We start from the raw sequence: 21,290 nt of genomic DNA, 5'->3' as shown, positions 1-21,290 counted from the left end.
CAAGCCCACTGGGAGACAATCCATTAAACCAAACAAGGCCAATGTAAAACAAGTAAGGCATTAAAGGCCTTCACTAATGGGAGTACAATTTTATATTAAAGTGCATTAAATGCCATTCAAAACCTCGTTTTCAGTGTATCATTTTAATGTACTCTTACAAGTTGGTGAACAGTTACAATTTGTTGCTCACAGTACTAAAACACACATCCATTGATAGTATAAATAGCCAACCTAATAATACACATTTTCAAATACATAAATCATCAAGTATCCAAGTATTAAGTTACGCACATCAAAATAAAAAGGCATACAAAATATCGCAGACGTTGAAGTCCAGTTTCAAAGCGAAAAACACAAATCACATTTCGGACATGGCAGTAATTAATCAACAAGGTTTGATAAGAGAAAATAAAAAAAATAAAAAGGTCCCAGACTTTCAATAAACAAATATTGCAACAATTAAGCATTTCATATTAAAAATAGTTACTGAAAGGACGTAAGTGTGTAGACGTCCTGCACAAGACAAAGGCAACATTCTTTTGTTCCAAGTAAAAAAAGAAACACCTTTTCTAATGTAGTGGATGACAAACCCACTCGATTGCCTTTTTGTTCCATTTTAATTGTAAGGCATTTCAAGTTTTAACCATGTGGAGGAAGGCATACATCTTTCTATTCAGTATCGAACTGAATCATAAAATTTAAAGGGATACCTAACTACTCATGTTAAATCATCATTACAGTACTTTTTTTTTTGTAAATGTTTTTTTTTTTAAGTAATAAGCACCCTTGCCAATTAAAACCTTGGGCTGTGTTCAACATGTATAAATCAACATCTGGGTGTTCACAAAATTACTTCACTGGCTGTGCTCCTTTCCAATTCCAAGGGCACACATAGAGAACACTCACTCACTGTCACTTGTTCACTAACTAACCTCTTCTTCTTTTTTTTTGACACTTGACATTTTTTTAATTGAGAAGGGAAAACTTGAATTATTTAAGAACGAATTTCCGGTGGAAATACTTTAACACAATGGATTTACTTGTAAAAAAAAACAAGCCTGCCAGGTAGATAAGATAAAGAAATGAATGTATTTTTATAGGGGCATTGTTGGCATGGACTATGAGTTAGTTGGCTTTACTACTGGATGCAGCAGTTGTTGCGGTGGCCGTTGGAGTCTTTGAAGCGCAGGCGCATCTTTGGACGATACTTCTCCAGGTAGAAAAGCTGCTTGCTGTTGAACGCTCCGCGACGCTTCCTGTTACGAGAGAAAATACATCGCCGTCATACGTCATCTTAATGTACAGGCCAGTGATATATTAATAGACTAGCCTGCCCTTTTGAATGAAAGATGACCCACTGTCACAATGTACTTACACTGTACAAAGGGTTGAGGCACATATAGCGCAATTTCAACTTAGTCCGATTATTTCAAAACGTTTTAGCCTTCATTTTAAGATGCTGCAGCTACCAGTATATAGAGATCTACATGAAAGTGTATTTGCATCAGACTTACTGCCGGATAAACTGGACAGCGTCTTCATATTTCATCCCACATTCAATCAAAGCCAGGGCAACCATGACAGGGGCTCTAATAAGTACAACACACACAAAAACACATGGGTAAATACTCAGAAGAAAAGTTGACAAAGGCAGTTAGGGTACTATGGGACTTTTTAATACGGTGTATTATGGCTAATCGTTGTTTTGGCATTCTTCCCAAAGAACTAGCATCATCAATCTAACACAATTCTGAATATAAATACTTATTACACGTTTTAAAATCCTTGTTACATGATTATAAATGTTTCTATACTAAGAGGGGAAATAAAAAGACTAGTTTACCTCCCAAGGCCAGCTACACAGTGGACAGCAATGCAGCAACCCGGCTCCTCCCTAAACTTCGTCTTCAGGAGGTTCAACCAATCATCAACAATCTGGTTAGAGGGAGGAGCTCCATCATCAAACGCCCAATCCTATTGGTGGAGGAGAGGGAAATCAGTTCATCTGCCCTCTTTCTCAGAAACCAAAACAAAGACGGTAGTAACATAGTAATAAATGAGTACTGCATTCGGAGATGTAAACAGTGATGTTGAAGCTTACCAGAACCTGTATTCCCTCTTTCCCCACCAAGGTGGAATCATAGGTGTCCTCACATACTCTCACAACGGTGGTCACTCCATATTTCTTCAGTTCCTGTAGAAGAACGTACGTTTATTTTCATATGACCTGCAACATATTCCACTGTAAATTTGACATACTACACAGGGAAAACATTTATATTTTCTAAGCAGACCCTTTATACTATGGAAGAGAGGGACTACCTATGAGAATCCAGAACATTCATTACGTTTTATAACAAAATTCATTTCAGATATCGTCACTGTGTTAATGATGTGAGGGCTCACCTCAATGAATTTATTCAAAGTGGCATTGGTTGGATTGTGGGTAATGAGGAACCTCATGTTTTTGTAGGTGATCTCCACGGGGGCAGGTCGGTTCATACGCGCCATGGTGACAGACGGAAAAACGAGATCTTCCACAAAACAATCTAACGAAAACACTTATTTAGAGGGAGAGGTAATATCAACAAAATGTCAAACTATATTCCCGCAATAAAAATACACCGTGACCAGTGGGCTAAAGAAGAATATGGGGGCGAAAGGAGGTCAGATTTGACAGAAAAAAGGGTGTGGACAACCAAAATCAAACCCCTTCTCCTTTGGGAAAACAAGACAGGTTAACCCCTTGATTCTGACCAGGCAGAAGCCAACGAGGGCAGTGTGCAGCAGGTAGAGTTACCCCATCCAGGCTCGTTCTGCTGGTAGGTTAGGAGGTGTCCTGATCCTGCCAACGTTTCAGATCCTCCTCCTGTGGGTCCAATGTGTTCGGAGAGGAGGTGAGTTCTGCTGTTCACTCGTCTGCATAGGCAGCTGCGTGCTGTGCCTGGCAGTAGTCCCCACTGCCCTTCAGAAACTCCATAAATGTGTGACCCAGAACACCACAGAACTGCTGCAAGAGATGAGGGGGAGGAGGAGGGAGTAAGATACAAGGCCTCTAAACTCAAGGGGGAAATGGCTAAAACAATTGAAAAAGTGAAGGTTATGGAAACACATAATTGCTGCTCTTGTTCAGCTCATGATCTGGTCTAACCATAGGTCTAAATTTATGGGTCTAACATGACTGCCAATGTGTGAAGGATGGATGTAGCTCACTAAAGCCTACGTAGATCACAGTTCAATTCTCTACATATTATTTATCTTTATAATTGCATACAAAAAGTAGCACGGAAGGAAAGATTTGTTAGAATTTCAGCAAAGCACATTTTTTTTTGCCACAAGCCCTAAGCATTGCATATATGTTTTTCTCTGGCTGGTGCTCCAAAAACTGTCTAAGAAGCTTGAAGTATGGATAGTTAATCCGATATTCTCCGGCTGTAAAATAATGTTTTGTTCTGAACATTAGAGCCAAATTGGACCTTTAATTAAGAGACAATACAATGACGTCAAACCTAGACGTCAGTCCAACGACAAAAACCCCAAACAAACCGAAATTGACATAAGTATGACGAAAGAGGATTTCGATAAACTGTCCTTTGTGAGGGCAGACGGCGCCATCACCGGTATAGAGGCCTCATAGCCGAGCGCTTGTAAATGTCCATTGAGATAAGAGAAACGAAATGTTGAATAGTGAGGTATTTAGCGCCTCAATAGTGGAGGTATTTAGCGCCTCGTTTAAGTAAACTAGAGTTAATTAAGGTAAGAATGATTATAGAAACTGTCAATGATATTGCTGAGAAGTTCATAAGAAAAATGCGTAAATTTTATACGACGGTAATAGCTACGTCGAAAATGGATCTCAAAGGCAACCCACCACCTCGTTTTACTCGAATAAAATGGCAATCTAACGGCAAAGCCTATTTAATTTCGTATACACCTTTGACATACCGTTAATCATAGGAAAAACTCAGATATATCAATTTCACAAAGACAACAAAGCATGTGTCGAAGAGGCCCGAGATTTAACATTTGACAAATTGAAGAGCAGTTGATACAGAATTACAACACGAGTAGCTAAAATGTAACAAAATATTGCTAAATGAAAATTGACACTTACTGGGATATGCTTACTCATTGAAGATTGTAGCTTAATCATACAGCCGGTCCCTAAAAATAAGTAAATATATTAAATGGTTTTGCACCATACAGTCAAGGCAATTCCTCCGTGCGGAGCCGGCGTCTACTCGACTAGTACGACGCAAGGAAAATGGACAATCACTATTCAGAGCTCTAGCTCTCTTGAAACCCCACCCTAGAAAGCCTACAAACTGTGCATGTTCTCTGGGATCAAGTTGTAGTCCTGCGCAAAAAAAGACAACTATTCAGTTTTATTCACCTCTGTTTGAATACTTAATAAGGATTCCTGATGATTGACTATAAAGTGCTTATCATTTAGGGTTTCCAATAGCTTTCACAGCCACAAAGTCAAAATAAGCAATTTTTTTGTTGCTTTTTGGTCTTAATTTAAGGATTTAAAGGATTTATTTTTTTATTTTACCTTTATTTAACTAGGCAAGTCAGTTAAGTACAAATTCTTATTTTTTCAATGACAGCCTAGGAAAAGTATTTTTTTTTATCTCAAGGCTAACTACCATGAAATTTGAAAAGACAGGCTGAGTGGGGTGGATTTATATTCATGAGCTCGCTTTGACTGACAGCTCTTTGAAACGCCTATGTCAAGCAACTTGGATGCGTTGAGCAGTGTTGCATTAAATCATCTCAAGCAAATGTGGTGATACACAAAGCAACAACATTGAAATTGCAACAACACTGAAATTGCATCAAAGATATCTATTTTTATTATCCCATTTGGCATGTCTCTTGTGATGCGGTTCACAGCAGCACTGACGGATGTCTTGACTTGACAACTGCGTCAGAGTTTTGAACAACCCTCACCCCTTTTGTTCCATGCTGGCTGAAGACCTAGCTAGCCAGGAACTATCTAACACCTGACACAGATGAAAGGGGAGCTGAAATAAAAGATCCCAGAAATGTTCCATATGCACAAAAATCTTATTTCTCTCCAAATTTGTGCACATATTTGTCTGCATCCCTGTTAGTGAGCATTTCTCTTTGCCAAGATAATCCATCCACCTGACAGGTATGGCATATCGACAAGCTGATTAAACAGCATGATCATTGGACGGGTGACACCTGATGAAACTGAGAAGTATTTCTGTCTGTAATAAAGCCCTTTTGTGGGGAAAAACTAATTATAATTGACTGGGCCTGGCTCCCATGTGGGTGGGCCTATGCCCTCCCAGGCCCACCGATGACTGCGCCCCTGCCCAGTCATGTGAAATCCATAGATTAAGGCGTAATGAATTTATCTCATTTGACTGATTTAATCATATGAACTATAGTTCAGTAAAATCGTTTAAATTGTTGCGTTTATATTTCTGTTCGGTGCATAAGTATCTGTGCCATAGATGAATAGGGTACACTTTTAATTATATTTGCTGACACCCTACAGTCATACTTTGGCACGAGTAGAGTAGCTATCTAGCTATATAAACCATGCACCTCTGCAAACACGCCTTCTCCATCGTTGGTTACAAGCGGTACTTGTTTAAATTAGGTAAGAGAATATCATGTTACCGTTGGTGTACTAAAATGAGAGTTAATGTGATGTCACCTTTTCTTCTTAGTAATGAATAGTGTTTGACATGGGGGGAGGGGCGGAGGGGACGAGTAACTTTATGATCAAACTTGATCAATGTAGCGGCAACAGTCATTTTTCATACTTTGGTCATCATACTTTGATCTGGCTTCCTTCAAATATCATCCAATTTCATGAAAAACATGATTTTGACTGTTCACCTATAAAGCTGAGAAATGGTATAAAAATGTTTATGACTTTGTGGCTACAGAAGCCAATAGTGTGCAACTGTAGCCCACAATTCAGGGCTTTCCTGCAGGAAAGCAGGAACCCCCACCCCCCTCGAGCATTCCATTGATTTCTGCATGAACACCCCCCCCCCCCCCCCCCCCCCCCCCCAACCCCTTGAACACCCTATCGGCTTCTGCATGAACCCCCCCTCGAGCATGACATCTTCCTCACAGAGTTTCTAAACCCAGAGGCGCAACTTCGCAAGATAAGCAGACCAGGCCGGACCAAAAATCTATGTCCGTTGACGTTGAAATCAAGGCAGGTCTTGACCGCACCAAATCTGAACCAAACATAGATGCCTATGATTGGTTTAGATTTGATTCAGACCGGACCAAAAACCAATGTCCGTGGATGTGGAAATCAAGGCCGGTTCGGACTGCACCAAAATAAACGTCCAAAAGGCATTAGCATCAGTCCGAGCTTACTGAGGTTTCCAGAAATCAAATTTTATGTACGCTCATCTACCTCCATCCTATGATAGCTTGCTACCGATGGCCCGGCTAGCTGTCTGAATCGCCGTGACCCCAACCAACCTCACTACTCACTGGACCCTTTCTTTCACTCGACTAAGCATGCCTCTCCTTAATGTCAATATGCCTTGTCCATTGCTGTTCTGGTTAGTGTTTATTGGCTTATTTCACTGTAGAGCCTGTAGTCCTGCTCACTATACCTTATCCAAGCTATTAGTTCCACCACCACCACATCACATGCGGTGACATCTCCTGGTTTCAATTATGTTTCTAGAGACAATATCTCTCTCATCATCACTCAATACCTAGATTTACCTCCACTGTATTCACATCCTACCATACCTTTGTCTGTACATTATACCTTGAAGCTATTTCATCGCCCCCAGAAACCTCCCTTTACTCTCTGTTCCAGACGTTCTAGACGACCAATTCTCATTGCTTTTAGCCGTACCCTTATCCTACTCCTCCTCTTTTCCTCTGGTGATGTAGAGGTGAATCCAGGCCTTGCAGTGCCTAGCTCCACTCCTATTCCCAAGGCACTCTCTTTTGATGACTTCTGTAACCGTAATAGCCTTGGTTTCATGCATGTTAACATTAGAAGCCTCCTCCCTAAGTTTGTTTAATTCACTGCTTTAGCACACTCTGCCAACCCGGATGTTCTAGCTGTGTCTGAATCCTGGCTTAGGAAGACCACCAAAAATTCTGACATTTTCATCCCTAACTACAACATTTTCAGACAAGATAGAACTGCCAAAGGGGGCGGTGTTGCAATTTACTGCATAGATAGCCTGCAGAGTTCTGTCCTAATATCCAGGTCTGTACCCAAACAATTTGAACTTCTACTTTTAAAAATCCACCTCTCTAAAAACAAGTCTCTCAACGTTGCCGCCTGATATAGACCACCCTCTGCCCCCAGCTGTGCTCTGGACACCATATGTGAACTGATTGCCCCCCATCTATCTTCAGAGCTCGTGCTGCTAGGCGACCTAAACTGGAACATGCTTAACACCCTAGCCATCCTACAATCTAAGCTTGATGCCCTCAATCTCACACAAATTAGCAATGAACCTACCAGGTACCTCCCCAAAGCCGTAAACACGGACACCCTCATAGATATCATCCTAACCAACTTGCCCTCTAAATACACCTCTGCTGTTTTCAACCAAGATCTCAGCGATCACTGCCTCATTGCCTGCATCCATAATGGGTCAGCGGTCAAACGACCTCCACTCATTACTGTCAAACGCTCACTGAAACACTTCAGCGAGCAGGCCTTTCTAATCGACCTGGCCGGGGTATCCTGGAAGGATATTGATCTCATCCCGTCAGTAGAGGATGCCTGGTTATTTTTTTAAATGCCTTCCTAACCATCTTCAATAAGCATGCCCCATTCAAGAAAATTAGAACCAGGAACAGATATAGCCCTTGGTTCTCCCCAGACCTGACTGCCCTCAACTAACACAAAAACATCCTATGGTGTTCTGCATTAGCATCGAACAGCCCCCGTGATATGCAGCTTTTCAGGAAGCTAGAAACCAATATACACAGGCAGTTAGAAAAGCCAAGGCTATCTTTTTCAAGCAGAAATTTGCTTCCTGCAAAACTAACTCAAAAAAGTTTGGACACTGTAAAGTCCATGGAGAATAAGAACACCTCCTCCCAGCTGCCCACTGCACTGAAGATAGGAAACACTGTCACCACTGATAAATCCACTATAATTGAGAATTTCAATAAGCATTTTTCTACGGCTGGCCATGCTTTCCACCTGGCTACCCCTACCTCGGTCAACAGCACTGCACCCCCCACAGCAACTCGCCCAAGCCTTGCCCATTTCTCCTTCTCCCAAATGCAGTCAGCTGATGTTCTGAAAGAGCGGCAAAATCTGGACCCCTTCAAATCAGTCGGGCTAGACAATCTGGACCCTTTCTTTCTAAAATTATCTGCCAAAATTGTTGCCACCCCTATTACTAGCCTGTTCAACCTCTCTTTCGTGTCGTCTGAGATTCCCAAAGATTGGAAAGCAGCTGCGGTCATCCCCCTGTTCAAAGGGGGGGACACTCTTGACCCAAACTGCTACAGACCTATATCTATCCTACCCTGCCTTTCTAAGGTCTTCGAAAGCCAAGACAACAAACAGATTACCGACCATTTTGAATCTCACCATACCCTTTCTGCTATGCAATCTGGTTTCCGAGCTGGTCATGGGTGCACCTCAGCCACGCTCAAGGTCCTAAACAATATCTTAACCGCCATCAATAAGAAATATTACTGTGCAGCCGTATTCATTGATGTGGCCAAGGCTTTCGACTCTGTCAATCACCACATCCTCATCGGCAGACTCGACAGTCTTGGTTTCTCAAATGATTGCCTCGCCTGGTTCACCAACTACTTCTCTGATAGAGTTCAGTGTGTCAAATCGGAGGGTCTGTTGTCCGGACCTCTAGCAGTCTCTATGGGGGTGCCACAGGGTTCAATTCTTGGACCGACTCTCGACTCTGTATACATCAATGATGTTGCTCTTGCTGCTGGTGAGTCTCTGATCCACCTCTACGCAGACGACACCATTCTGTATACTTCTGGCCCTTCTTTGGACTCTGTGTAAACAACCCTCCAGGAAAGCTTCAATGCCATACAACTTTCCTTCCGTGGCCTCCAATTGCTCTTAAATACAAGTACAACTAAATGCATGCTCTTCAACCGATCGCTGCCTGCACCTGCCCGCCTGTCCAACATCACTACTCTGGACGGCTCTGACTTAGAATACGTGGACAACTACAAATACCTAGGTGTCTGGTTAGACTGTAAACTCTCCTTCCAGACCCACATCAAACATTTCCAATCCAAAATGAAATCTAGAATTGGCTTCCTATTTCGCAACAAAGCATCCTTCACTCATGCTGCCAAACATACCCTTGTAAAACTGACCATCCTACCAATCCTCGATTTCGGCGATGTCATTTACAAAATAGCCTCCAGTACCCTACTCAACAAATTGGATGCAGTCTATCACAGTGCCATCCGTTTTGTCACCAAAGCCCCATATACTACCCACCATTGCGACCTGTATGCTCTTGTTGGCTGGCCCTCGCTTCATACTCGTTACCAAACACACTGGCTCCAGGTCATCTACAAGACCCTGCTAGGTAAAGTCCCCCCTTATCTCAGCTCGCTGGTCACCATAGCATCACCCACCTGTAGCACGCGCTCACCCCCTACCATTCCAGTGTTTTACTTGCTATATTGTATTTACTTTTCCACCATGGCCTTTTTTTTGCCTTTACCTCCCTTATCTCACCTCATTTGCTCACATCATATATAGACTTGTTTCTACTGTATTATTGACTGTATGTTTGTTTTACTCCATGTGTAACTCTGTGTTGTTGTATGTGTCGAACTGCTTTGCTTTATCTTGGCCAGGTCGCAACTGTAAATGAGAACTTGTTCTCAACTTGCCTACCTGGTTAAATAAAGGTTAAATAAAATAAAATAAAATATGTAAAACACCAAAAAAGACGTCTAGTTTACGGATACAAACTTGAAACCTCTGATCATGACAATGGGGTGGAACTCCAGGACAACACATTGTCCATTCCATATTGTCCATTTTACTTTGACATGTCCTGTTTTTGGGACATGTTGCTTGTTAACATGACAGTGCATTTTTGCCTCTTTTACAATGGGGGTCAATAGGACATAATGTTGGTTTTCCTCAATTTGTGAGCGTGGTCGAGGAGAATTCCTTATTATTACTTGAATACCGACTGAGACTATAGTTTAAAAATTGACGAATAGAAGCAAAGAGGGCTTCCTGCAGATGCAGGAATGCTCACATCCGATTTGCGGGCTGGAATAGCGTCCTTCTCATAGAAGCTAGTGACGACCATAATTTAGGCCCTGTTAGGCCTATGTGGCAACAAATAGGCTATTCTTTCAAAAGTTGAGTAACCGGAATTGTAAACATCATGATGCACACATCTTAGCAGGTAAAATGCACTATTGTGTAGGTATTTATAAGTAGGCTATAGCTAGGCTATGCTGTACTGCGGTCTATATTACTAAAACATTTATCTTATTAGGTATTTCAGTGAAAGTATTTTAGGATATAATATAGTAGTATAGTTGTTCTTAATAATATTGTAATTAAGTTGTTATCAAGTTGTTACAGTGTCCTGGATGAGCACTAAATTCAATCTATGTCCTATGCCAATGTTGCGCAAGTTAATCTAAATATAAATTAATCTCACTATAGAAATTATTATAGAAAAGAGAACATATTTGGTCCCAGTCTTGATATAAAGGTTTTGTGAAGCCATATCAAATCTAGTTTTATTTAATACAGCCAGTAGCCTAATTCTTTACCATCAAATAGTTTATATCAGCAAAAAGTTAGAGTTACAACATCTATTATAGATGCCTGATAAATGTGTTAATGTTTCTCATTATTCTAGAAAAAGTACTTTTGAACAAAATGCATCTTTCTAGAAACTGCCTGAGTGTCATGATTGGAGGCACAAACAAAATAGCTGAGCTGTGTGTTTTTGTCTCCACCTCCCTTTGCATTGACACAAAGAGGGATATTGAATTGTCGATGTTAATAGCCACTGGGGTGAAAGCAGACGTGTTTCAGTCTCTACCAGTTGTCAGTGGATACCAGTGTCCAACAGGAGTGCTCATGGGTGTGGTGAGAGAATTTTCCAATCCATCACCATTGTGCCAATTGTCCATAAAAGAAATGTGCGAGCATAGCTCTGGTTTCAAATGAAGGCACTCAAATCTCAGGTCAAAACTCACAAATGAGTATAAAAGGAATGCATGACTCAGAGGATCTCGTTCTCGAGGTAACATCTCTAGCTCTTTTATATTTTTTAGACTTGTAAATCCCAGTATGGGGTTTTGGATTTGGACACAATGTTGTTGTTGTTTTTTTGCTCATGAATGGTCACTGAATTGAACAATCTTAAAGAACATCACTATTGAAAAAGAAAATGGTAAAAAAAAAGTGTTCCTTTCTATTCCTTTTGTTTTAATATGGTGTAACAAATGCATGGTTAATTTCATTGTAATCTATTTGTTGTAAGTATTAAAATGTGTATATATATATACATATATATACATATTCATAAATATATATGTTTATTAATAACTATATAATAACTATATTTTAAAAAGTACTTAAAATACTGTATATTTTTGGTGGTTGGGTGGTGTTTCCAGGAGGGCTCAAGTAAGCTCAGAGACCAGGTAGATGGCAGTGGAATGAGCCTGGGCAAGAAGAAGGGAGTGAAGGTGAGTGGGAAACACATGGCCCCAGTGGACTGGGACAGAGGGGGGCCGTCCATAGTCCACCACTCCGACTACGTGAGCAGCCCCAGACCCTCAGAAAACAACCCCACCATCATCTCTATCAGCCCCTCTACCCACTCCCACAGGCCCTCTGGTTCTCCAGAGAGGGACCGGCCCAGGCAGGATGAGGGCCCTCCCTCCAGGGTGGAGTGGTCCAGAGAGGGTTGCACCTACAGTCAAAGGGCGTCCAACAGCGAGGTGGGGGTCTCCCGACAGACCATGGATGAGTTGAAGAGTATCCTGAAGGATAGTTCCATGCTTGGTGCCCGGGGGAAGGAGGAGGGGAGGCGTCCTGGAAGCCCAGCCCCTTACACCTACCTGCATGGGACCAACCTGCATGGGACCAACAGGGGAGATGGACGTCCGGAGTCCCAGTCCTCCTTCACCACTTTCAAGCCCCACTCTGATGCTTCCAGGAGGGTGTCCACCAGGTCCAGGGACAGCAGCTCCCTCCAGCTTGGCTCCGGGATGGACTCGTCAGATGTGACTGGAGCAAACAGGCAATCCGGAGTTCGGTCGTCCACGTTCGAGAACAGTAGTGCCAACTGTGGAGAGACCTGGAACTCACAAACAGGTCAGTCTGGTTTGGGATTAGTTTTATCAAAAAGCTTTTATTACATTTTTTTTCATAAACTTGTAGCTAATACAGTAGTTCCATCACAGGCGAACATCTTTTTTTGTTCTCATAGATAACAGTAAAGACAACATGGATAAGTCTGGGACTCAGAGCTTCTCAGCCATGGAGCACATCAAGCAGCAGATTGTCCGGGAGAATATCAACTTTGTCCGCTTCGAGGCCACGGATCTCCATGGGGTGTCCAGGTCTAAGACAGTGCCAGTCCGCTTCTTTCATGTAATCATCTCACACACAGTACACAAACGTCCTGAAACATACTAGCTATAGTGTATTGAGACAACCCACAATGTTATAATGCTATTTGTTTAAATGGTTGCTCAATGGTTATGCTTGCCTATAGGAAAAATCCCATGATGTACATTTATTTAAAATCTTTACAGGAGAAAGCAATGTACGGGGTACCGATGCCAAGAAGCTACCTAGAGCTGACCCTGAGCCCTAAGAGCTGTGAGGTGGACCACGCCAACAACCCTGCCAACTTCAGCAGCGACGTGCTGCTTATCCCAGACCTGTCGACCTTCAGGGTGCTGCCCTGGGCTGAGCAGACGGCCCGGGTCATCTGTGACCCCTGCATGATAACCGGCAGCCCCCTGCGCACCGCACCCCGCCTCATTGCCAAGCAGCTGATGGGGCAGCTCCAGAGCATGGGTTTCTCCCTGTACTCCTCCTTCACCTACGAGTGCTGTGTCCTGGGAGCACCCGACAGGGTGGGCCCCAAGACCATTCTGTTCCCCGCCACCACCCTGGCCAGCAACCACGACCTGCCCTTCTTCCAGCAGCTGGTGAATGGGATGTACTGCATGGGGGCCGACGTGGACAGTTTGGCCTCAGCCATGGTGCCCGGCCAGATGGAGATCAACCTGAGGCCAGAGTTTGGCATCGCGGCCGCCGACACCGCCTTCACGTTCCGTACCGGCATCAAAGAGATGGCGAGGAAACACAGCTACATCGCCAGCTTCTTCACCGACGACAGCCTGTACAATGCCGGGGTGCTTTCCCACTCTCTCTGGGACACCAACGGCCGCCGTAGTCTCTTCCACACCGGGGACCATGGCGGAGGGGAGCTGTCGGAGATTGGCAGGAAGTGGCTTGCGGGGCTCCTGAGCCACTCGGCCGCCCTGAGTTGCCTGCTCTCCCCTGGGCTGAGCTGCCGCAGCCACATCGCCAAGAAGGTTAAAGACCCCAAGCACAACGTGCTCTACGCCACCTACGGCTACAATGACAACAGCAGCGCCTTCAATGTAAAATGCCACGGCGGGCGGGAGATGCATATCGACAACAAGCTGGGCTCGGCCATGGCTAACCCATACGTGGTGCTGGCGGCCACCGTGGCGGCAGGACTGGACGGTATCAAACGCAACCTGGCGGCTGAGACGGGTCTGACCAGGGCCTCCACCCACACCCAGCTGGGGAAACAGCAGTTTTCCATCCCTGTGAAGCTGGAAGACGCTCTGGTGGCTTTGAGCGAAGACCATGTGATTCGCGGAGCGCTGGGAGAACCATTTGTGCAGTATTTTATTGCTCTGAAGCAATTTGAGATTGAGACTGAAGAATTGGATGCAGAGAGGAACAAATGTCTGGAATATTTCATATAGAAGTACTCAATGTTGTACAGTCGGATTCCTGTTAAACAAATGGATTGATCGAATTCACACAATGCTTTCTTTCAACATATATCTTTTTTTATTCCATATTTGACAGAAAACAATAAAAACATGATTGAAATATCAACATCTGTGTGCAGGGCCCAAATGAATTGAAAATTAATTATCACATTTAATCAGATTTCTTTAAAAAGAGAGTAGGAAACATCTGGGGTTTTGGGTCTTGAATTATGATGCCTTACAGTAGATAGCTGTCAGTATGGTACGCAAACATAAATAACATTCTCAACCTATTACAGTGCCATGGGAAAACGTATGAAAGGAAACTGGCCACTTCACACTGAATACTGACATTGAAACTTATTTTACATGTATAGCCGAACACACAACACAGGGTACCTTATATTGAAGCAATTATTTTCATATGCATGTATGCACTTTTTAAAACGAAATGTCTGCTATGAACTCAAAACAAAAGGACAGTAAAATACTCACGTTTGGGGTATTCAATTGACAACTAAGGGACAATCTAACTGACCATTTCACAAGTAAGGCATAAAAATGATATTGCTTTATCAGAATTAGCACACTTGCCATATCAGTTCATTCCAACATATAACAATTTGTACAATAAAAAGTATCCCATAACAGGTGCAAAAAAAATACATGCAAATTCCCTAAAGACTTAACAGTCTAATATACAATACAAACCCTGTCATAGAACAGTGCTGTTATTGCCTTGATCGTAGACAACATTGACACATTCACTTCTTGCTGATGAGATTCCCCACCCGTTGTATGAATCGACCAAGCTTATTTTCATTGGGAGTAGTTTCAGTCTGATAGCGGTGCATGGAACTAACAGGGGTATGTCTCACAAACAAACTCCCGTGTTTGTCTGAATCATATCGGTTCGTAGTAGCTGTTGTTGGTTTATCAGAAGGCTTGTTTTCAAATGAAACAAAACTCTCAAACCGGCTATACGCTCGTTTCCGCCCGGTGTCTGAATGAATTGATGCTTGACTCTCCACAGTGTTTGTGGAGCTCAGGGAGTCCTGGTCCGGTACACATTTCTTTCTAAAGCTCCTTCTAACCCAGCTAGTCGTTAACCCAGGAGATGAGGATTTACCTGCTGGGCTGGGAGAATTATATAGTTGTTCCTTTTCGGTTTCAGTGTCAGCCGCAATGTGTGATGACCTGGAAGGGCTTGGAGAATGACCTTTAGGTGATGTAGTAAGTCGCACAGCTGACGGTTTTCCAGGAGGATCTGAGATGGTTCTCTGCTCTGCGGAAATGTCAGCCTGCACTAAATGCTTTGATCTTACTGAACCTATCCTTTGAATTGTGGATCTGAATGAATTCTGCCTTTGGAGTTCTGCTCCTTCTTCCTTGTGTGACGTTTTCTCCACCATTTTCTCCACTGAAACATTGGCATGCACTATATTCATTATTGATTCCACTGAAGTTCTGGGTATCAATGGATTCGCACTTTGGCATGTTTCCTCTTTGTCTGCGGAGAGCACCAAGTCAGAGCTGTCAGAGTCATGACTCTTCCTGGTGGGGCCCTCCTTCTCCTCTGGTATTCCAATCAAAGATGTTAGCGCTTTAGAGCTCTCCACATTAAGTCCAATTGGTCTGAAGTTGGAGGGCTTGAGCAAAGGTTCCTTTAGTTGTATTCCCAGTTGGGCTGCCGACATCGTCCTGGAGAGAGGCTCTTGCCAGTCACCAAGATGATTCCTCTCTGTCTTGGTCGTGACATCGTATTGTGAGGCAGACTTTTGCGCATCACTAAAGTTGGTTAGTTTACATTTTTGGTCTTCAACTCTGTTTTCCTCTTCCTGTTGACCTCCTGGGTTGAGTTCCTCTCTGCGGCTGGAAGGTCCTTGAATAGAACTGTGTTCTGAGCTGCCTGATAGCTCTGCCGCACTGTGCCTTTTATCCAGGCCTCTCTCTGACGACCTTCCTTTAGCTCTTTCCAGAGTAGAGAAAATAGACAGCCGGAGAGAGTCCTGGCTCTGCCCTGGCCTTAAGTTGCTGACTGGTTCCTCATACTCATGTAAACTGAGCCTTTTCCGTCTGATCTCTTCCAGTCTTGTCTGACTCTCCCTCAATCTAGCAGGGGTCAGTTGGGTTTGGAAGTTGCTTAGGCCACCTAGACTTCCCTGTGGAGATGTCACTCCTAGACTGCCCTGTGGGGATGTCACTCTTAGACTGCCCTGTGGAGATAGCATCCATAGACTGCCTTGTGGAGATGTCACAGAGTGCTCAGACATATAGTTAGGAGTTTCAGACTGCTCTGTCAGACGGCTGTTGAAGAGGACTGATGTTCTCATCCGGGATGATGTGTTTGGGTTCTGAGTGCTGTCAGGCAGATGCAGATTATCAACTGGCTCCCCTAGGGTCGCATCACTGTTATTGAGGTACGAGTCGATTTTCCACCTGTTAAGAGAGTTCTCACTGCTGTAAGGGAGTGGATGCTGTTGGTCAATGCCGTACCTCTTCTGCGTGTAATGATTAATCCTGCCTGGTAACAGTAGATCCTCGTTGCATCTGCCTCTCTCAGGAGCACCGTGAGCGCCACCAGCTTCATCTCTTACATTCCTCAAGTGAGTTGTGGAATTCCCTCTCCGCGGCAGCTCTCCGGCGTAGCTGTGTCCCCTCACAAGTTTCACCATATCGGTGCAGTGAGATTGATTCAGTCTGTCCTGAAAGCTCAGTCCTCTTTTGACCATCTGTCCATTGTTGTATCGATCGTCCTTCTGTTGACCGGTAGAGCTCATCAAGCCAAGCTGTCTCCCACGGGATCGCATGTGAATCTGGTCAAGAGAGAGTCTGCTCTCGAAGTGCCGACCAGAATAAGGGTCGTATGTGGACGTAGCCGGCTCTTTCCGGGAGTCTCTCTCCTGAGAGAGAGTGGCGGGAAGAGTGGATCGGGCGAACAGACGTCTGAACTCCTCGTCGTAGGAGCCCACCAGCTGCCCTGTGACCACCAAGACCATGCTGAGGTTGATCTTCTCAAAGGACCACATGAAGCTGGAGAAAAGGGAGATAATGAAAAGAAAGGTATTATAATAAATAAATGCAGTCATCCGGTTAGTTATATATAAAACTCCATGAATACTTTAGAAAATGTTAGTATGCTATGTAATGTATAATGCTATATTTAACATACTGTATTTAACAAGTATAAGGAAGAGTTTGTGAACAGATTTATGTTTGAAATGCAATAGAGTGGACAGAGTTGGTTGTACTAGGTTAGACATACCTGTATGTGCCGTACAACACTGTTTTGCAGTCCACCAATAGAAACCTCTGCTCCAAAGATCCATGGAACTTTGCTCCAGATCGACACATGTACTGCTGTCCTTTCACTGTCCGAACTCGCAGGTTCTGAACAAGACAGAAGAATTTTTCGCACACACACACACACACACACACACACACACACACACACACACACACACACACACACACACACACACACACACACACACACACACACACACACACACACACACACACACTACTACTACAACTCTAACCTTAACAAACTTGTGACAACCATCCCCAAAAGCATTGACAGGAGGCCAACCAGAAAATTGGTTTGGAATGATTAAGCGTTACAGCGAGATAACAAACACATTTCATCTTTCATCGGGAAACGTTGTTTTTGTTCAAAAACAAGTTCTAGATCTATCCATTTGAGACAAAGGGTAAAGGAGTAACAGGAGCAAGCCTGGCACTGCACCATAAACGCCATGAAATAAACCCGCTGATGACATCCAGCATGTTAATACACTGATGATGCTTCAGGGGAAATAGACACACCGGTAAATGACTACTGCATTTCCACCAAGGGTGTGGAGCAAATGTCATTGCTAAATGCGCGAAGACTCCTGCCAATAGTTAAAAGGTCATGCCACTGACAAACTCCTGCTATGCATTGAAAGAGACCTTGGTCTCAGTATGACACCCTGATAAAATAAAGGTTAAATAAATCAGATAAATACAATTTAATCAGGATTTAAGCTCTTACAGTTCCTTTGTGAATATACGCTGAGTGTAGAAAACATTAGGAACGCCTGCCCTTTCCATGTGACATAGACTGACAAGATGAATCTGGGTGAAGGCCATGATCCCTTATTGATGTCACTTGTTAAATCCACTTCAATCAGTGTAGATTGAAGGAGAGGAGACAGGTTAAAGAAGGATTTTTAAGCTTTGGGACAATTGAGACATTGATTTTGTACTGTATGTGTGCCATTCAGAGGATGAACAAGCAAGGCAAACTACTTAAGTGCATTTGAAAAGGGTATGGTAGTAGTTGCCAGGCGCACTGGTTTAAGTGTGTCAAGAACTGCAATGCTGCTGGATTTTTTTGAGCTCAACCACTTCCCATACGTATCAAGAATGGTCCACCACCCAAAGGACATCCAGTCATCTTGACTTTAACTGTGGGAGGCATTCGAGTCAACATGGGCCAACATCCCTGTGGTACGCTTTCGACACCTTGTAGAGTCCATGCCCTGACAAATTTTTTAAAATGTATTTTACTAGGCAAGTCAGTTAAGAACAAATTCTTATTTTCAATGACGGCCTAGGAACAGTGGGTTAACTGCCTGTTCAGGGGCAGAACGACAGATTTGTTCCTTGTCAGCTCGGGGATTTGAACTTGCAACCTTTCAGTTACTAGTCCAATGCTCTAACCACTTGGCTACCCTGCCACCCTGGCAGGCTGTTCTGAGGGCAAAAGGGTGTGCAACTCAATATTAGGAAGGTCGTCCTATTTTTTTTATACACACGGTGTAATGGGATACACAAATTATGTGTAGAAAAATGTTGGTATTTCATTGGACGAGGCAGAAGTTTTTGTTATAGTTCATTTACATTTTGCGAAGTATTTCAAATACAATTCCTTACCTTGAGCTCTTGGATTTGGACACCTGCGCTCTTAGCCATGTTCAGAAAGCTTTTGAATTGGAAGTCATCAAGAAGTATGTAGACCATCACTCCCCTAGTAGTCGCATTGACAATCTCCTTAAAAATATCAACGTCAGTGAAGACATCCATCGCTATAGCAATAACCTATATTGGAAAGGAATGAAGAATACGCTTCATTATCAGTTGTGGGAACAGCAGAGGTTTATTGAAAGTAGAAGTCTCAGAACTTGGTCACCAAATCTGAAACGGTGCCTCATGGCTTTTTTCTGTGTAGTAATTGCTGTGTTGGGGAGTAGTGAACTACATGTAGTTCAACTAGTAATTTAATTGCAGTTTTTCAGTAGCTTGGTGGTAGTTGAACTAAATTCAAACATTTTCAGTAGTTAATTACTTGTTTTGCAATGTGGTGGTGTAGCTACCTGCTGGAACTACACACAACTTTTTTTCTAAAATAAAACATGGGTGAAGTAGACAAGAATTTCATTTCTTTTTCTGCATCAGCCCTGCCCTATTCTCACTTTTTGTGTTTAATAGGCTAAATTACACATCTGACTCCAGAGCAATCTGTTCTTGCAATTTGCGGTCAATGACATTTCAGATTTATATATGATCCTTTTTCACAAAGTAGTGAACTACTTTTTCAAAATAACTTCAGATAAGTAAACTATATTTTTCTTAAGGATTGCTTCAGTGCAGCTTAACTTCTTCCAGTGTGAAGTAATTGGTAGCTCGGTAAACTATATTTTCAGAGTAGCTTCGCCAACATTGAGTAATTGTGGTATTCAAAAGCGCACTGTCTGTACAGCACAGTATGTGCTGTTTTGAGAAGCAACAATGACTTTTGTTATCCGCACACGCCCTTTTTTTAACCTTCTGGAATTACATATCCAATTGTAAGGATGATAAGTGGAAACCTTTCAGAGCACAGTAAGTCTGGCAAGCAGCCATGACGTGGGAAGCTAACATTTCAGTAGGCCTACCTTGAAACCGGTTGAGACAGGCTTAGGCGGTTGATATGCCACAGACATTTAACTGAACATTAAAAAAAAGCTCAACATATGCAGCTGTGGGAAATGCTACTCTGTGAGAAAGACAATTCAAACCCGGGAATGTGAATTTGTACAAAACATAACAGTAAATACCAGACACTTCAAAATTATTGATGGGAAATTATATTATTGTGCCTCGTTACCTGTCTTGCGTCTTGGATTTGTTTACGTATCGTCTCTTTGATGGTCGGTGTGTTGTGTCTGGGAGGGTGGAAAAGCAGGCTGATGTTTGTCTCCACGTTCTCATTGGTGACCTCTGGCCAGCCGAGGTCAAGGTCAGGAACCTCCTCATCTGACTCAGTGGGGAAGTAAGTCGAGGGAGCTATGACATTTTCTTCACTTTTACGTTTCCCTGCTTCATAATCCTCATCCTCCGGGACTGGCAACTCTGCATTGTCCAAAATGAAGATGACCTCCTCTTCAGAGAGAAAGTCACTGAGTTGTTCGGCTTTGAGGTACTCCTGGTAGGCATCTCTACCCCCACTGACCAGAGCGTAGATGGCAAGCCGGTAGGACTCCTTGTAGTGTGGCTGGATGTATTCCACTGGAAACACGTCTTCTTTGAAGGACAACAGACAGGAGAGCTTGGATTCCATTTGTATGATCTCCCCCTGAGAGGATCTCTGATTTATGTAGAATGGGGTTATTACCTTAAAAATATATACAATATATCATGTGTTATGACAGAACTGATGAAATTGTGACTTGTGCTATTTTCATCTTCACTATGTATAATGCCACAACCTAAGGACATAACCCATTTAAGTGAAACAGTTGACTCACAAACTAGCACATGTGAAACTTCCAATAACTGTTTGGTTTTACCATATTTGTGTAGACATTCTTCATTCTGTACATTTGTAGAAAATACACTCCACCGGTGTGGAAATTCAAGTACAGACAGTACACCACAAAGGATCTTTTCAAATCTTTCTGAACATTTCAGGGGAGAGAGACAGAAAAGAGGCCTTGCACTCAATTGAATGTCATAATGTCAACAAACTAGACTTACTTCATGGTCAGCAATGATAACCAGCTCTTTCTCCTTTTAAAAATCCCATTGAATGTGTTAAATTGTCCAGTAGGTTGAACATTGTGAATCACAGCCAGCAAGTCAACCCTAACCGGCACCGCTGTCGTATGACTGAAGTTAAAAAGTGAGCAGTCAATGATGCTGCAGATCAAACCTGCTGCAGTCTTTCACCCCATTCACCGCTTTGACAAAACACATCACTTGAGAGTCCCTCCCTCTCCTTTCAGAGGTTTGGAAGAAGTCAGGCTAGTAGTATCTTGTTTGGG

At 43.0% G+C, this 21,290-nt stretch overlaps 3 protein-coding genes across 6 annotated transcripts; 1 reads left to right on the top strand and 2 right to left on the bottom strand.

The window, feature by feature from the left end:
* Positions 1 to 124: 124 nt before the first annotated feature.
* ptp4a1 (protein tyrosine phosphatase 4A1) lies at positions 125 to 4,324 on the bottom strand. 2 transcript variants are annotated; one of them, XM_021557076.2, is made up of 7 exons: positions 4,115 to 4,324; positions 2,801 to 3,010; positions 2,407 to 2,549; positions 2,102 to 2,194; positions 1,844 to 1,974; positions 1,515 to 1,589; positions 125 to 1,256 (listed from the first exon to the last, which is right to left on the bottom strand). In XM_021557076.2, exons 3-7 carry the CDS (start codon positions 2,509 to 2,511, stop codon positions 1,139 to 1,141), a joined length of 522 nt encoding a protein of 173 aa, XP_021412751.1. In that variant the 5' UTR covers positions 2,512 to 2,549; positions 2,801 to 3,010; positions 4,115 to 4,324; the 3' UTR covers positions 125 to 1,138. The 2 variants fall into 2 exon arrangements, with proteins under 2 accessions (XP_021412751.1, XP_021412750.1); XM_021557075.2 differs by having other exon boundaries at positions 2,407 to 3,010.
* A 6,722-nt stretch (positions 4,325 to 11,046) lies between these two features.
* Positions 11,047 to 14,122, top strand: lgsn (lengsin, lens protein with glutamine synthetase domain). 2 transcript variants are annotated; one of them, XM_021557073.2, is made up of 4 exons: positions 11,047 to 11,255; positions 11,632 to 12,334; positions 12,450 to 12,613; positions 12,778 to 14,122. In XM_021557073.2, the coding sequence occupies exons 1-4, from the start codon at positions 11,211 to 11,213 to the stop codon at positions 13,990 to 13,992; spliced, it is 2,127 nt and encodes a 708-aa protein (XP_021412748.2). In that variant the 5' UTR covers positions 11,047 to 11,210; the 3' UTR covers positions 13,993 to 14,122. The 2 variants fall into 2 exon arrangements, with proteins under 2 accessions (XP_021412748.2, XP_036796448.1); XM_036940553.1 differs by lacking the exon at positions 11,047 to 11,255 and adding an exon at positions 11,262 to 11,405.
* Positions 14,123 to 14,743: 621 nt separating this feature from the next.
* LOC110485105 (protein FAM83B) lies at positions 14,744 to 21,191 on the bottom strand. 2 transcript variants are annotated; one of them, XM_036940551.1, is made up of 5 exons: positions 21,004 to 21,191; positions 20,135 to 20,641; positions 18,922 to 19,086; positions 17,267 to 17,391; positions 14,744 to 17,034 (listed from the first exon to the last, which is right to left on the bottom strand). In XM_036940551.1, exons 2-5 carry the CDS (start codon positions 20,585 to 20,587, stop codon positions 14,766 to 14,768), a joined length of 3,012 nt encoding a protein of 1,003 aa, XP_036796446.1. In that variant the 5' UTR covers positions 20,588 to 20,641; positions 21,004 to 21,191; the 3' UTR covers positions 14,744 to 14,765. The 2 variants fall into 2 exon arrangements, with proteins under 2 accessions (XP_036796446.1, XP_036796447.1); XM_036940552.1 differs by having other exon boundaries at positions 20,135 to 20,614.
* Positions 21,192 to 21,290: the final 99 nt, after the last annotated feature.

Source organism: Oncorhynchus mykiss, chromosome 13, assembly GCF_013265735.2.
Source record: "Oncorhynchus mykiss isolate Arlee chromosome 13, USDA_OmykA_1.1, whole genome shotgun sequence".
Lineage (NCBI taxonomy): Eukaryota > Metazoa > Chordata > Actinopteri > Salmoniformes > Salmonidae > Oncorhynchus > Oncorhynchus mykiss.
Note: the sequence above shows the minus strand (reverse complement) of the source record. Positions and strands in the feature narration are given on the sequence as shown.